General features: G+C 38.6%; 1 protein-coding gene across 3 annotated transcripts; it reads left to right on the forward strand.

Annotated features, from left to right (window-relative positions):
* Positions 1-682: 682 nt before the first annotated feature.
* On the forward strand, positions 683-15,632 carry snx33.S (sorting nexin 33 S homeolog). 3 transcript variants are annotated; one of them, XM_018254210.2, is made up of 5 exons: positions 683-805; positions 1,246-1,432; positions 4,880-5,587; positions 12,837-13,549; positions 15,049-15,632. In XM_018254210.2, exons 3-5 carry the CDS (start codon positions 4,902-4,904, stop codon positions 15,300-15,302), a joined length of 1,653 nt encoding a protein of 550 aa, XP_018109699.1. In that variant the 5' UTR covers positions 683-805; positions 1,246-1,432; positions 4,880-4,901; the 3' UTR covers positions 15,303-15,632.
* The last annotated feature ends 889 nt before the right edge of the window (positions 15,633-16,521 follow it).

Consider the following 16,521-nt stretch of genomic DNA (forward strand, 5'->3'; position numbering starts at 1 on the left):
ACACTGTTTTATAATTATAGAGGAAAAGGAATTATGGAGTCTACGGTGGATTACCTTTCCATAATTCAGAACTTTCTGAATAATGAGTTTCGGAATAACGGATCCCATACCATGTATTGAACCATGGATTTGGCCGAATTCGAATAGAAGGAATAGCGTATTTGATCGAATTCGATTCGAAGTTTTTTCCAAAACAAAACTTCGATTTTTCAAAGTCCACCAATTGACTCCAAATAGGTTCTAGGAGGCTAAAACAGCAATTTGGCATGTTTTAGATGGCGAATGGTCGAAGTCGAATTTTTAAAGACAGTACATGATAAATTTTGATATTCTAATTTTTTGCAAATTCAAATCGAATTTTGACTATTCACTAATCAAAGTACACAAAATAGCTCTAAATTTGAATTATATTTCAATTCTAAATTTCACCTGGACCTTCGATAAATCTGCCCCTACATGATAATGCTCAATATTTGCTAATTTTTTTGCAAATTCGAATCGAATTTGGACTGCTCACTAGTCGAAGTACACAAAAATAGATCGAAATTTGAATTTTGTTACTTCGAATTTTCACTTCGACCTTTGATAAATCTGCCCCTAAGTTTTCTGCGTTGTTAATAAAGTGCGAACAGACACGGCAAGAGGGTGTTATTGTAAGTCAACAGCCCAGTGCAATGCAATAGCTTTTGGTTGAACTACAATTCCCAGCAGTCCTCGACAGCTCGTGATGCTGGGGGTCGGCGTGAAGTCCCGCAGGAGGGCCGCGGAATAACACACATAGACCTCCTCTGGGAAGGACGGACGGGTAAGGAGAGTTGAACACAAGAGTGAGAAGCAGAGGGTGCAACTCTGAGCTTTTATTATTCCAAACTGCGGCCTCCCATCCCCCTAGAGTTTGTCTCCCAGCAGCAGCACGTCACACCCTCACGCACCTCTAGGCTGAAGGTAAGTGACTGAGCGTGTGGAAAGTCGCCAGTACGGGACACCCAGCAGCCCCTGTTGTACTGCCCTTTCCTCGCTCATGTCCAGCACTGCACTCACTTCTGTGCTATGGAGCTGCCCTGTTATTTTGTACAAGCGGAAATGGATTTTTGGGGAGTGAATTCCTGAGTTTGTGTGTGTGCGAATCGCAGGGGAAGTTTGACATGGGATTCTCTCCGCTCTCAGCAAACTAATCTCCATTCCCCTCTCTCTTGCTCCCTAACCACGTTCCCTTGCGCCTCTCTCACCCGACTCATTTTACAGGTGCGGCTGCTGGGGATCATGGGACTCTGGGGACTGGCGCAATTCTCCACGGTTTTACATGGACTTCAACACTGACTAGTACACAGGGAAACTGGAAGCAATGGAGACCGGACGTTCTATATAAATATCCGATATAGTGACATCTTTAACCCTTTGCACCGTATCATTACAAGGCACAGAACTACAGGTAAGTTCTTTTACTGACTCTCTCCATATAGCCATTTCCTCATTATAGTTACTCTCTCCCACTGGTTTGTGAGGGGGGAAACGAGGCCTTGGACTGAACCATTGTATACAAACAGACGAATGCAGATCCCTCATTTCTCATGTTAATTATTAGGTCACTTGAGATCATGTCCCTGCCCTGCTGCCTGATGTTTGCCCCACAGAAAGGGGAGCTTTCCAATCACTCAGGAACAAGTTTATCTTCGAAAGTTAATAGTTTGGGGTTTTTAGTTACTTTAACAACACACAATGCAACATAGTAATCGCTTGCAGGGTTAATGGTGCGCGAGTGTGCATACCGTCAACATATTGTCACTTTATTGCACACTTTAAAAGCATGTATACAGTAAACACAGTGGCGTAACTAGATATTACTGGGCCCACAGCAAATTATTTTTCAGGCCCCCAAAATGTTTTGTGGTTGACTTGTATCTCCAATATTTATTGAAATTTTATATGAATTAGGGCCCATGGGGCCCCTATACCTCCTGGGCCCCCCTGCAGCCGCAGGGTCTGCTTCCTCTATAGTTACGCCCCTGAGTAAACACTTATTTCCTGAAACCCATTATCCATAAAACGCCAAAATACAGAAATGCCATATCCTAGAGAGTCAACAAACATTGTTTAACAGTTTTTACTACTGATTTCATTTTCTCTAGCAATAAAACATTACCCTGTACTTGATGGTCAATAAGCCACACAAATCCATTGCCCATAATATGGCACTGGACAAGAACATTTGTTTGGTTTATAGAATCACATGTTTTGAAACCACTGAACCAGCAAGAGTTAATATGATAAAAACCATACGACTGTAAGCTGGGCATGTAAAATTTGTATTTGTGGTCTTGCAGTCCCCAGTCCTTTCAGCTGGTTAATAACAGATTTGATGCCATAAACAGTAACTATTTAGTGGGATTTTGACGGCTGTTTGGGGTTCTTTGTATTTTAGATGCCAGGGCCTATTTGAATCCAAGTCTGGGGCTGTTTTTATATGTTCCCCTCTTTGAAATCACTTGGGCTGCACTGAGTTTTACTTTCTGAATTCTGCTTTCCATGACATTTGAAACAATGTTCTATTTTTCAGGCCTTGACAGGCCTTGACAGTGGTTAAAATGTAGGCTCTTAGGGTGCCCGATGTTGCACAATGATTCTTGTTCAGTATCCCTTCAAATGTTATCTGTGACTGCACTGAAATAAACAGTTGCTTCTAAGGTTGCTGAGCATGGGATCTCTGACACAAATTATTAATGGCAAGTGAGGAAGAAGAATAGTATATGCATGAGTGTTTGTGTGTTTGAGTGTGTGTTACCTTTATACAGATATTTAAACAAGTATTCCTTTCAGGATTGGACAGCAAGTACTGCAGGGTACCTATTTGGCAAATCCTAAGGTACACTAGAACCAATTTCAAACCCAATTTTTTTGGATGTGAATATGGAAGGTAGTATTGAATTAGGTTCAATATTGGAGAAGATCCAAAAAAATACAGATTTTGTGCATACTTGAGGAAACCAGTACATTTTGCTGACCTAAAGCTACCAGATATCTGCAAATATACAGTTAGGCCCATAAATCTTTGGACAGAGACAACTTTTTTCGATTTTTTTTCGAATTTTGATTCTGTACATTACCACAATGAATTTTAAATGAAACAACTCCGATGCAGTTGAACTGCAGACTTTCAGATTTCATTCAGTGGGTTGAACAAAAAGATTGCATAAAAATGTGAGGAACTAAAGCCTTTCTTAATACAATCACTTCATTTCAGGGGCTCAAAAGTAATGAGACAAATTAAAATACTGAAAATAAAATGTTCCTTTCTAATACTTGGTTGAAAGCCCTTTGCTGGCAATGACAGCATGAAGTCTTGAACTCATGGACATCACCAGATTCTGGTTTCCTCCTTTTTAATTCTCTGCCAGGCCTTTACTGCAGAGCTTTCAGTTGCTGTTTATTTGTGGGCCTTTCTGTCCGAAGTTTAGTCAACAAGTAAAATGGTGACTGACTTTCAAGAATATTCCACTTCTTTGCGTTAATAAACTCCTGGGTTGCTTTGGCTGAAGTTCATTCGGGTGCTTCTGTCCTGTGCCACATCATGGATAAGCACTAGTGTCCCAGTGCCACTGGCAGCTATGCACTCCAAAGCCATCAAACTGCCTCCGCCATGTTTTACAGATGATGTGATGCTTTGGATCATGAGCTGTTCATTCTGATAGAGGTTGATCTTGGTTTCATCTGTCCAAAGAATGTTTTTCTAGAACTGTGCTGTTTTGTTTTTTTAGCAAAGTCCAATCTAGCCTTTCTATTTATGATGCTTATGAGTGGCTTGCACCTTGCAGTGCACCCTCTGTATTTACTTGCATGCAGTCTTTATGGTAGACTTGGATATCGATACGCCTACCTCCTGGAGAGTGTTGTTCACTTGTTTGGCTGCTGTGAAGTAGTTTCTCTTCACCATGGAAATAATTCTGCAATCATCCACCACTGTTGTCTTTCGTGGACATCCAGTTCTTTTTGAGTTAACCAGTCCTTTTTTTCTTTCTCAGGATGTACCAAACTGTAGATTTTGCCACTCCTAATATTGTAGCAATTTCTCGGATACATTTTTACTGTTTTTGCAGTTTAAGGATGGCTTGTTTCGCCTACATGGAGAGCTCCTTTGACCGCAAGTTGTCCCCCCTCAAATCAACTCCAGGGCTATTATCTGCTTCATTGATAATGACATAACAAAGGAATTACCCACACCTGCCCATGAAATAGCCTTTGAGTCAATTGTCCAATTGCTTTTGAGCCCCTGAAATGAAGTGATTGTGTTAAAAAAAGGCGTTAGTTCCTCACATTTTTAGCAATTTTTTTGTTCAACCCACTGAATTAAAGCTGAAAGTCTGCAGTTCAACTTCATTTAAAATTCATTGTGGTAATGTACAGAACCAAAATTAGAAAAAAGTTGTCTCTGTCCAAAGATTTTTGGACCTAACTGTAGGAACTGTTGATGTGCTTGTTTTATAACCCTTGCCAATACCTACGCCCAACTGACAACACCGCAAATATATTAATTATGAATAACACAATTATATGTAAAAGTTTTGTTTCCAGGTTTCCTTATGGACCTAAAATGACTTCTCTCAAGATAAAATAAGCCTGTAATGTACTTGAATAAATTATGTCAATCTTTTCTTTCGCCAGAGGCCGTTCCTAAGTAGAGTAAGACTTCACATAATATGCTACTTCCTGTGATATATATATATATATATATATATATTGTTATCGAAGAGGTCCACAATCACAGGATTTAATAACAATCCAAACAACAAATGTAAACAACACTTGATATTTAACACTGTTATAGTTGTATAGATCCGTTTTACTGAAACATAACTGTTAATTTCTGCTGTTAACTTTACAGGCACTTGCTTGTATCAGCAATCATGGCACTGAAAGCCCGGGCATTGTATAGCTTTCAGGGTGAGAATAAGGAAGAGATCAATCTCATGGAAAATGAAGAGCTGCAACTGCTCAGTGATGTGTCTCTTGATGGGTGGCTTCAAGGAACCAACAGCAGAGGTCAAACGGGCCTTTTTCCAGCCTCCTATGTGGAGATTCAGAGCTCACGCTCTGGCTCTGTCCAAGTAGATTATTCAGGTAACGCTCGAGAATATACAGATCCCCCTCACCAGGGAAGTTATGATGATGATGATGAGGAAGATGATGATGATTGGGACGACTGGGATGATGGACAAACTGTGGTGGATGAACCCAGTGGTTCCAATGGTGTCTCACGTAGTGAGCTGCAGCACCACCATCATTATTCAAGGCCAGAATATTCTCACCGCCCAAGACCAGCTCTAGAACGCCAGGACAGTATAGCAAGTGGGAAGAGAGGCAGTGTGGTGGGACGCAATTTGAACAGGTTCTCCAGCTTTGTGAGGTCTGGTGTGGAGGCATTTGTTCTGGGGGATGTCCCTCAATTTGGAGGAGTGGCTGAAAGCCATGCCATAGAGATGGCGCCCAAAGGGCCACAGTGGAAGGCAAATCCCCGCCCTTTTAACTGCTCGGTGGAGGAACCTACAAAACAAACAAAGTTTAAAGGAATCAAGAGTTACATTTCATACAGGTAAGGCCGTTTGTCGGAGATTGTGTATATTTCAGTGTTTCTTGTGCATTCACACAGTCAGCACCACATTAAAAGAACGGGCACCAAAATAGCAAATATTAAGAATTTTGAAAAAAAGTCGATCTGAAAGCCTGAGTGAAAATGTACATCATAAGGTCTGATACTAAAGCATCTCGTTTTACTTATTTGCTGCAAAGTAAATAATGAGCATAGCAATTAGCAAGATTTTGAGAACGGAAGGAGGAGGCACAGTCTTGTTTTTTTTAACATTGCGTTGGATAATTACCTCAAATTATTATAAAATTAAGGTGGCAGCCACTTTTGTGGGTAGTGACCAGTAGAACCATGCTCATCTTGTAGGCACTCATTCAGAGGAGAACAATAGCCCTTTGTGTCTTTAAGCTGCAAGAATAGCAGGGGTGGCTATTAACACTATACACAAATGTGATCTATTATTATCATCTGTATTATTCTTTCACATCAGAAATTAGACTAGTGACACAGCTCTGGTGAGAACTTTCTGAAAGCTCCAATGTGTAGAATGAATGAATCCTAAAGATGTATTTTTTGCCCTTTGGCTTTACCATTCCACACCATTGTATTCCAGACTAGTGTGAACCTTATTAAACCCAATGTTCCTGTTTAGAACTTGTACATTCTTATAAAATACTATATATTTGGAAGATGTAATTTGATTTACTCATTCAGAGCTTCAAAAGTAAGAGGCAATTATTTTGTTTACTGCTGCTTTTTCTGTGGATCAATTTATATAATCATTTTGTGTTTTTGGTTCCTAAGCTAAGGCTACCTGTTTTGTAATGTTAGAAATCCACGGCAGATCCCTCTGCCACCTTTTTTTTGGTGTTGAGAAACTTCTATTCTTGTTGCTCTTTAAACCTAGTGAAGGGAGTGAGAAATGAAGATAACTCATTCTGACAATAATATTTAATCCTATCTGTATTCTTTATGACTTGTCGGGTATGGCTGTTTGCAAGTCCTCTGCAGTTCGGTCTGACAAAACATTTGTTTTCAATCAGACTGTTTTTGTGGGCTCCTATAATAATTCACAGTGACCAAATACCATTTGTAATAGGTTGGGTCCCTTAGACCTAGGGCGCATGGGTCAATTTGGACAACACTGTAATCAGGCAGAACAGATAGAGATGCTTTTACCACTGCTGCTTTACACTTGATTATAGTGATGTATTTTACAATCTGTGTGGCATGGGCCTAAGGGAGTTAATTTTAATGATCTCTACTGGCAGCTCTATTCTAGGTTAATTACACAGTAGTGGTGGACTCCTCCCACACTTAAAATGGACAATTTTAAATGAAATAAATTGCTAATTTCAATAAATATTATTTGATGAGAGAGGTTTGTTACTTGTGTGAACATGTGCATGTTGCTTTGTAAAAAGTGCTATCCTTGTTGCACACAGTTTCTTTTTTTGAGCTGCATTTCTGTATAATTATATGAATGGTTTTGTTTTCGTTGCAGTAGTTTATACTTGTACACGTTGCTTCCTGTTCAACCAAAAATTAAAGGTTTTATGTGTATTTAAATATAAAGTACCATGAACCCTGCAATCTTCAGATCCTTTAATATATAAAATAAGTAATTTATATAAATAAGCTAGTATAAACATGGGGACAGCTGTTCAGGTTTCACTTGTGCTATAGGGTATACATTTACACAGCAGATAAAAGATAAGCTGTATATCAAACAATGATTTTATTATCTAACACTTTAAGTAACAACCTCATAAAATGTATGGACGTTCAAATTACAGATTGTCAATGAGATGCAGATTCCCAGCATGGACCCCTCGTGGCTGCCAGGAAAATGGTTAAAATGAGATATATACCAACAATTGCAGTTGTGTAACTGCCATCATAACTGGTGTAGACTGCCCCACCTGCACACTATCCTCCTTACCTTGAAAAAGTGTGAAGGCCATGAATTGAGAGTGCCTGTACATTTAAGAGCAAAGGCACACAGAGCTACTAGTAGCAGATACTTGTCATGGCTACAAACCACCAAAAAATACCCTGCAATAGACAATACTGTGAATTGCCTCTGCTAAAACACACAGACACAGTTATCGGCATTGTCTATTTTTGTAGCTGCTACTAGTAACTTGGCATGTCTTCACCCTTCGTTAGTGATCATTTAGCTACATACTAGTGTAGTAAAATTAAAAGAGCAGCCGAGTGGCTTTACTAGTGTTTCATCAGCACCAGGGTTGAGGCCTCATCTGTGTTATTCACAAACATCTATTACTCCCTGCTACAACCAGTGTGTTACACTACAACTGTATAATATACAGCTCCAACATTCAGCATCACCTGTATTTTGTATCTCTTGCTAGATATGTGAATATTTGGTGTAAATGCACCTTTAGTGAGTTTTGTTTACTCACATAGGCTGACATTAGCTGCTGACTTGGTCAATCCAGACCTACAGATTTTTTTGGTCTGTGTATGGGACCAAACTGATAACTTGCCCAATAGATATCTGGCAGGTTTATCGATAAACTAAAATATATCTCACACTTTACCATATACTTCATAAGTATCACTTGATTTTATTACATACATATTGAAAAGTGGCTGGTCAACCTTCATATATGATCACAAAGTATCAAAAATATTGCTACATTTAGGTCTCAAATTTACATAATGATAAAACAGAGCATTATAATAGAACAGTCATGGGGGGTGTATACTTTGGCAGTGACCCTTTAGTGCTATAGAAAAATTTTGCTAGGGTTTTCATGATCCAGTTGCCTGATTTGTCCCACTGCCTGGCTGACTAAAGCTGGCCATAGATGTAAAGATTTTTAAAAGATCCGATAGTCATCGTGAGACCACGATTATCTCAAAACGATCGTACGGATTGTCCATCAACTAAAAAGACCATTTGCCAGGAAAACAAAGGGGAGCTGCCTTCTTGTCCCTGTAAACATAGATAGATTGCACTGGGGCCGATAAAGATTTTTTTAACCTGGCCGATCAATTTTCTGACAGATGTCGGCTGAAAAATCGTAAGATGTAGGATTGTTCAAATCCCACTAACTGCACGATAATAAGGATTGGTCGGACTTCGCTAAAATCGGTCGTTTGGCAAGAAAAATCTTTGCATCTATGGTGACCTTAAGTTGGCCAAAGATCAACTCGTTTGGCAGCCTAACCATATCTGCCTCTTTTTGTGTATGGCAAATACAGACTGTGTTCAAACATAACACACAGCAGAAATACATTTATTTGATAAAGGTGTGTAAATACAGGGCAGTGTACATGTCTGTGGTGTTGGTTTATAATAGGTGTGTCCTATCAGCAATCTTGAACAGTTTTTCTCCTGTACATTTTAATGTGACCCTGCACTGAAAAGAATAATGGACATGGAGTGTAATCCAAAGTAAACCTCAAGGATTATTGAACATGAGCACAGTCCTCAGTGCTGTGTATGGGTAAGCAGGTGGGGATAGCAGTATTACTTCTGTCTCATAAATAAATAGAATTTTTTTATTGGCCTTAATGTTTTTGAGCAATTTATCTGGGATCAGAACTTAATTTCTGATATCCTGGTTTGTTAGCAACTTTTCTTCATTTTTCTTCTCATGAAATAATATTCCTGGGCGTGTGCTTTCATAAGTTGAACACCTCTACACAACTAAAAAACCTTCATTTTATATTGTTGCTTCCCTTAGCATAAAATTATTAAGCATTTCAGTGTGTCAGGGAAAAAAACGTAGATGCACACCAAATGGATAACCATTAAGAATAGGGATGTTGCAGGGATTCAATGGGATAACTGTAATATTAATGTTCCTGAACCCTGCTCATTGTTTTATCCAGTATAACTCGGCAAACTCTGCTCTAGACTGACCCAGTAGACTTACTGTCCTTAGTATTCTGCTGAATAAAGTATGCTATTTTCTTTTGCCAGAATTTTGCTCTAACCTACATTATTCAGCATAGTCTTATCCAACCTAGGACTGTTAGCAGAGCGCTCAAACCACAATTCTCAGCTGTTCTGTATCTAAAGAAAATAAGACTATAGGCTTTCTGCTGTTTCAAGTAGTTTTCACTATGCAGCGGAGGTCAAAATTCTGAGCCTGCCATGGTCCTTCTGCAAGTCCTCATGTTGATACTGTATGGGTATAGGGGTTGAGATGTTTGCATAATAACACAAAATGCTTTAAAGGGGTTGTTCACCTTCAAACAACTAGTTGTTATCAGATAGATCACCAGAAATAACGACTTTTTCCAATGACTCTATTTTCTATGTGTCACGGTTTTTCTAATATTGAAGTATAAAGTGTCATTTCTCTCCTTCTGAAGCAGCTCTGGGAGGGGGGGTCGCTGATCCTGTAAACTGTTCTAAATTGATACATTTAGTTGATACATTTCTAATCTTTGTCCCTGCTGAGCAGAATCTCTGGGTTTCATTACAGGCAGCTGTTAGACTTGATACAATTGTTGCTAATACTCCAGAGATGCTGCTGAGAAATGTATCAACTAAATGTTGCAAAATTGTAACAGTTCAGAATCTGCACCTGGATTACTGAGCTGTCAGACTCAAACACCAGAGACAGGAACATTCAACTTTAAACTTAGATTTTGGAAAAAACGTAAAAAATAAATAATGGAAAGTAATTGGAAAAAGTCATTATTTCTAGGGAACAATCTAAAAACAACTAAATTGAAAAAAGTGTTTGGAAGGTGAACAACCCCTTTAAAGCATCATAAATATGGACAGTGGAAGAATCTACCCAAGCAATCAATACAGTGAGACAGTTGGTATGCATGTATTTTATCTTTTAGAAAGCTTTTACAGGGATCCTACATATGATGTGCCATTGCTGTTATTATCAATGGGTGGACATTTGAATCCCTCAGTATCCATTCTCCCAAATTACATTGAAAAGACACTCAATTTTCCTAAAGCTATTCCCTTCCTGTAATACTGGCCATGGTTCAGTCTAGAAATAGACATTTTATCTCCTTGACCTTTCACTTGTTCTGACCATAAATCCTCACAAGTGACATCTTCCTTCTTGTTGCAGCACAGTTTACTCAAATGCTGAAGCATAGAAGATTGCCAGCTTTGGTTATCACTGGCTGCGGTTCTCACATCTGATTGAAACATTGATTTGCAGTTTATACAATCCTCCTATATATCTCTGAGGCATAGTAGAGAATAACATTGATGAAAATATTCTTAACAGACAATCACCTTCTGCACTGTACTGCTTAATTGCTTGTAGTAGATCTTAGCTTGCACTAAACGGAGGAAAACTTGCACTAACATCAAATTGTCTAGAGTATCAGGGACAGGTTTTTCCTCAGACATGCAATCTTGAAACAGTACTACAGCTGTATGTCTGGGTGACAGGTCCACTTTAAAGAAAATTGTCTAGATAGGTTATTAGCTTCTTGCTATTAGTAGTCTTAAGGCGTTCTCAAAGTCAGCACTGCACAATATGTAGGTGCTCTGAAATACATGTTAATAAAAATAAGGTGCAAAGTATTCTTCACTTTTTTTCACATATAGCAGCTAATCAACATGTAGCATTTCCTGGTCACCTGTTTAAAATCAAATATCATATTGGTTGCTCCCAGCATTTCTTCCATTACACAAATGAAGGAACTGATGACATGCACATCAATTATGTAAATTATGCTGTGCTCTGACAATATAACAGTGGAGCCCTTCCCAAAAAATGCTTTCTACTCTTTTATTTGACCCAAAGCTTTCTTCTTTTAAGTCCTATTAATGCAGATGGGGGACAGTTTTTTTGTTTTTTTTTTTCAAGCGGAATGTGGCAGGACAAGGTTTTACTTGTCAGGGTAACCTCTTTGGGAAATGGGAGATAAAGTTCCTTCAATTAACAGGGATGTCACCAGGGTCATTACAAGATCCAAGGTGCTTTCCGTTCCTGCTTCATAGTGCTGTGCCAGCTCACTGATTAATTAAAGGCAATATTAAGCCTGCTATAAAATATTACATATATGAATGTTCACCAAAAAGAGTTTATATTTGATGGATGTCTTTTTTTTCAACCTTATCTATTATGTTACAATGTGCACATGGTTACCATTTACAGAATTTATTTTGCCGATTTCGAGAAAAGAAAAATAAAAGTTATAATGTATCTCTCTGGTACAAAGCAGTATTTTTGGAGTGTTTAATAGAGCAAAAGTCTTGTCCAAGTCACATCACTGAGAGAACATGATACAACGTAACCAGCTGTCTCTTTTCTTTCTCTTGAATGGGAAATGCCTGACAGAAGCAGTACTGGTGCTTTGAGTCTCATCAAGTGAGTGGTTTTGGCTGATAAGCTCAAATACGACTACCATCAGGTATTTTCCATTTAAGTGAAAGGGGTTGGCAGGAAAAAGTAATTTGTAATAGAGAGAAATTAATACATAATTCATTTTATTGCAGGTTCTATGTACACTTTTAGCTCCACTCTTCTATTTAATGTACATTATTGGTATTGGAAGTCATTGTACTATGCCATTACCCACTTGTCACCCTAACTGCCATACTGTCCATTCCTGTTCCTCCCAGACACACAATACTATGTTTTCTACAGCCTCTTAGAATTACTTTCCCTTTTTTCTGAGTGAGTAAAATAGCTTGTAAAGAATTTTCAAGAGTGATTGTTCTATCATTTTCCACTGTTTTGTTATGTCATATCAGTATAATTACTTTATCTTTATGTTCCTTATACTGACACATCATAAAGCACCTGCTCCTGGCAGATTAAGTATACTATTATGATATAGAGTCTTTAGTGTTTATCTAAAGCTGATGGGTATTACTATTATTTAACACCAATATATTCTGCAGCAATTTACAGAGATTGATCATCATTCATATCAGTCCGTGCCCACAGGTGTTTACAATGGTCGATTCTATCAGTAGCAAATGAACACGCTTGTATATTTTTAGAGTGCCTTAAGAATTTGCCCTAGCTGGAATCAAAGCTAGGATCCCAAGCATTGCTTTTTGTATTAAGATGTTGTAAATAGCTTGTGCTCTTAGACTTGTTTGTGTAACGTTCATAAATCTTGAATTATGGTTGAATACATTTCCCAGAATAGTTTATTCTGTGGTTCCTTTTTCGTGTTGTTTCTTTTTAGAGAAAAGTATATCTATATATTTGGTTATTTTAAATTTTTTCCTTAAGAGCATCTTTTATTTCTGTTTTCTTACCTTTTTTTTTTTTTCATCTTTTAGATTGACCCCTGATCACAGCAATTCTCCTGTTTACCGTCGCTACAAACACTTTGACTGGCTTTATAACCGCTTGTTGCACAAATTCACAGTAATATCTCTGCCTCATCTCCCAGAAAAACAGGCCACTGGTCGCTTTGAGGAGGACTTCATCCAAAAGCGCAAACGTCGTCTAGTCTTATGGATGGACCACATGACCAGCCACCCTGTTCTCTCACAGTATGATGGGTTTCAGCATTTTTTGGGTTGTCAAGATGAAAAACAGTGGAAGGCAGGTAAAAGGAGGGCTGAAAGAGATGAATTAGTGGGTGCTAGCTTCCTACTAACTCTGCAGCTACCTACAGAGCATCAGGATCTTCAGGATGTGGAAGAGAGAGTAGATGTCTTCAAGGCATTTTCCAAAAAGATGGATGAAAGTGTTCTTCAGTTGAGCAGTGTGGTATCTGAATTGGCTCGTAAACATCTGGGAGGCTTTCGCAAAGAGTTTCAAAAACTGGGGGCTGCCTTTCAAGGTCTTAGCCACTCTTTCCAGCTTGACCCTCCTTATAGCTCAGAGCCTTTGGTGGGGGCCATTTCTCATACTGGCCGCACTTATGAAGCAGTGGGAGAAATGTTTGCCGAACAGCCCAAGAATGATCAATTCAGGTTTTTGGATACATTATCCTTATATCAAGGCTTGCTGTCCAACTTTCCAGACATCATTCACCTTCAGAAAGGTATGTCAGAAAATGTTAATGTTCTTAAATTGCTGCTACCTAAATTTGTACTTGTAAGTTAATATAGACCAATGCTGTCCAAGGTTTTCATGTCATAGGCCAATTATCTTCTCTTTTACATGTTTGGGAGTAGATTATTAAAAAATCAGTGTTGTCACGCAAAGAGGTCTGTGATGGGAAAATCTCCGGCCTGCCGACCTCCAATGTGACATCAATGATCTATAGGTAAACAGGCAGTAGTGTGCTAAGGGGAAAGGGGAAAAGAAACTGAGCAAAAACAAGATGGGGTGGGATATGTGGATGGAAAGCAACTGAGCAGAATGGGCAGGTGCAATAGAAGGAAATATAGGGTCTAATGAATAAAATAAATAAATGAAAGAGGAGTGAAAAGGAGAGTCACAGAGGTTAGAGAGAGAAAAAAGATGTGGAATGCAAAAAAAGAGAAATCGGCAAAGAGAAAACCAATAATTATCAAGTTAGAAAATAGAGGCAGAATGTGAATTAGTGTAGTAAAAAGAGAGGACAAGAGAAGACAAATGTAGAATGTGGATAAAAGTGTTAGCGAAACATGAGATGTGAAGCTTGTAAAGGAAAATAGGAAATGCATAGGAAAATGTGTCTTTCAGCTTATGTCCTCCTGTTGGAAACTAATATACACTGCTTAAAGGAAAACTATACCCCTCAAACAATGTAGGTCTCTATAAAAAGATATTGCATAAAACAGCTCATATGTAAAACCCTGCTTCATGTAAACAAACCCTTTTCAAAATATGATACTTTTCTAATAGTATGTGCCATTGGGTAATCATAAATAGAAAATTGCCATTTTAAAAAATAAGGGCTCCCCCCCCCTGGGATCGTACGATTCACTCTGCACACAAACAAATCAAACAAACTATACTTCTTAGGTTACATGAGCCAAGTAACAGTTGTGTCTTTTGCTTCAACAAAGGGTACTATCACTTCATGCTTCATTTTATTTACTATGTACATATATTAAAAAATAATTTTTGATTTATCTTACTCCTCGCTGCTGTGCCTTATTCATTCTCTAATTTTACTTTTCTGATTGCTTTTTGCATGCTTTATTGGCCTCCCTGTACTCGACTGTCCCAGCTGACTTGCATACTTCAAGTGGATATTTTTTTATCATATATATCTCCTATTATAAACCTGTTCACTTTCTCTGGCTTGGCTACCCCATCACTCAAGTCAGTGTCTTGATAATTGAAGTAATGTATAATAACAATGTGACCAGGGCTCCTCACTTTTATTGGGCAGTATTTAGCATACACCAGTGAGCATTTTTTTAGTAATTTTCATTTATATAAAATAATTTGTTTCTGGCATTACTTGTACTTAAAGCACGTGAAACAAAATGTGATGATGGCAGTGTAAATTTTTTTATTTTGTGCTGCTTGGTACCATTTTACCAGGGTACAGTCAAAAACGCTGCCTCTTAACCTCCTTTTTTTTAATGTCCTCCCCACCTTCCATAGGTGCATTTGCCAAGGTTAAGGACAGCCAGCGGATGAGTGATGAAGGTAGGATGGAGCAGGATGAAGCAGATGGAGTCAGAAAACGTTGCCGTGTAGTGGGTTTTGCTCTTCAGGCAGAAATAAACCATTTTCACCAGAGGAGGCTTCTGGACTTCAAGCAGGCCATCCAGCATTACCTAAAGGAACAAATTATCTTCTACCGAAGGGTCAGTCAGGAGCTGGAGAAGACCTTGCACTTATATGACGAGCTGTGACACAGATGACGTGACACCAGATGACTAGATGCTGTACCTGCCTAGCATAGCATCCTATATTCATCTTATACTAAACCTTTTTGTTATCACCAAGGTGCCTCTTACTGTAGGGAAAGTATTGTGCATTAAAATGTCCCAGCTGGAAAGGGCCACATCAGGATTTAAACAACAGACACTACTCCCACAGCTCATATAGAGCCTACTTACTATGAGATGCTGGTGCGAAGGGGTATGTTCGGGACAAAGAGATTTATCACTGGGTGTGTATATTTGTGATGAGGTGCTGCTGCTGTGTTACAAGAGCAATAATAAATCAAAGCTTTATCTTTTCTTTGTAGTGACAGAATTTTAGCATATACAGAAACCTCACTCTGGTTCTCATTGAGAGAATTCTCTCCATGTAATAACTTTTTTGAATCAGAGTGTCATGAAGTTGGGGAGCATGTCAGTATTACCATGTGAGCTAGCAGAATCGGCCTGTGGATTTCATTAGACTAAAGTGCCCTCTGGGACTGATTCTGGGCAATTTCTTTTTTAATTGAAACAAAGATTACCTAGATCATTGTCTTGTACCAGGGCCATGCAGCTTCTCCAGCATCTTCTTCTATCACTGTTTTTCTCACTAGGAAGTTTAACCTCAGGGATGCACCGGATTCTGGAAGGATTTGTTCACAAAACCTGGTGGGTCATTTGCAGGCATCTATGAATTTATTACTAATACTATTCGGGCTATTGACAGTGTGACTACGTTGACCTCAGGGCAAGCATTTGCACATAGGTTAGGTAATCACTCCAAAGCAGTGACTTTATGTTTTGCTAGATCTCTACAGTGAAGTGCAAAGCAACTAGAAGAGAAGGTAGCAATGCACACAGCACAAAAAAGGCCACAATGTGTGGATGAGTATACTTGAGCACCAGGCATGCAGAAAAAAGTAAAAAAATGTTTCCATTAATATTTCCAGAACATTATTATACCCACTTTTTATTATTTCTCATATTCTGTTCCAAGATGTATCTATTGGTAACCCAATTCTGCTCATGGAAAGTATTGAGAAAGCACAAACCAAGCAGTGAGCTATATCAGTTAAATCTAGTGCTGCACATAAATACTTATGGGATGTGGGGTAGAAATGGCTCATGCTGATCAGCTTTTAATCTGTATAGTGGGGATGAGGATACAGAAAAATGAATTATGCAGGGAATGTGTAGAAGTTACCCA

Source organism: Xenopus laevis, chromosome 3S, assembly GCF_017654675.1.
Source record: "Xenopus laevis strain J_2021 chromosome 3S, Xenopus_laevis_v10.1, whole genome shotgun sequence".
Taxonomy (NCBI): domain Eukaryota; kingdom Metazoa; phylum Chordata; class Amphibia; order Anura; family Pipidae; genus Xenopus; species Xenopus laevis.

What these genes read in the sequence shown, in the direction of transcription:
- snx33.S (XM_018254210.2), top strand. Translation starts at nt 4,902, where the DNA reads ATGGCACTGAAAGCCCGGGCATTGTATAGCTTTCAGGGTGAGAATAAG. An exon ending in AAGAGTTACATTTCATACAG is followed by an intron (nt 5,588 to 12,836) that starts GTAAGGCCGTTT and finishes TTCATCTTTTAG; the next exon opens with ATTGACCCCTGATCACAGCA. An exon ending in CATCATTCACCTTCAGAAAG is followed by an intron (nt 13,550 to 15,048) that starts GTATGTCAGAAA and finishes CACCTTCCATAG; the next exon opens with GTGCATTTGCCAAGGTTAAG.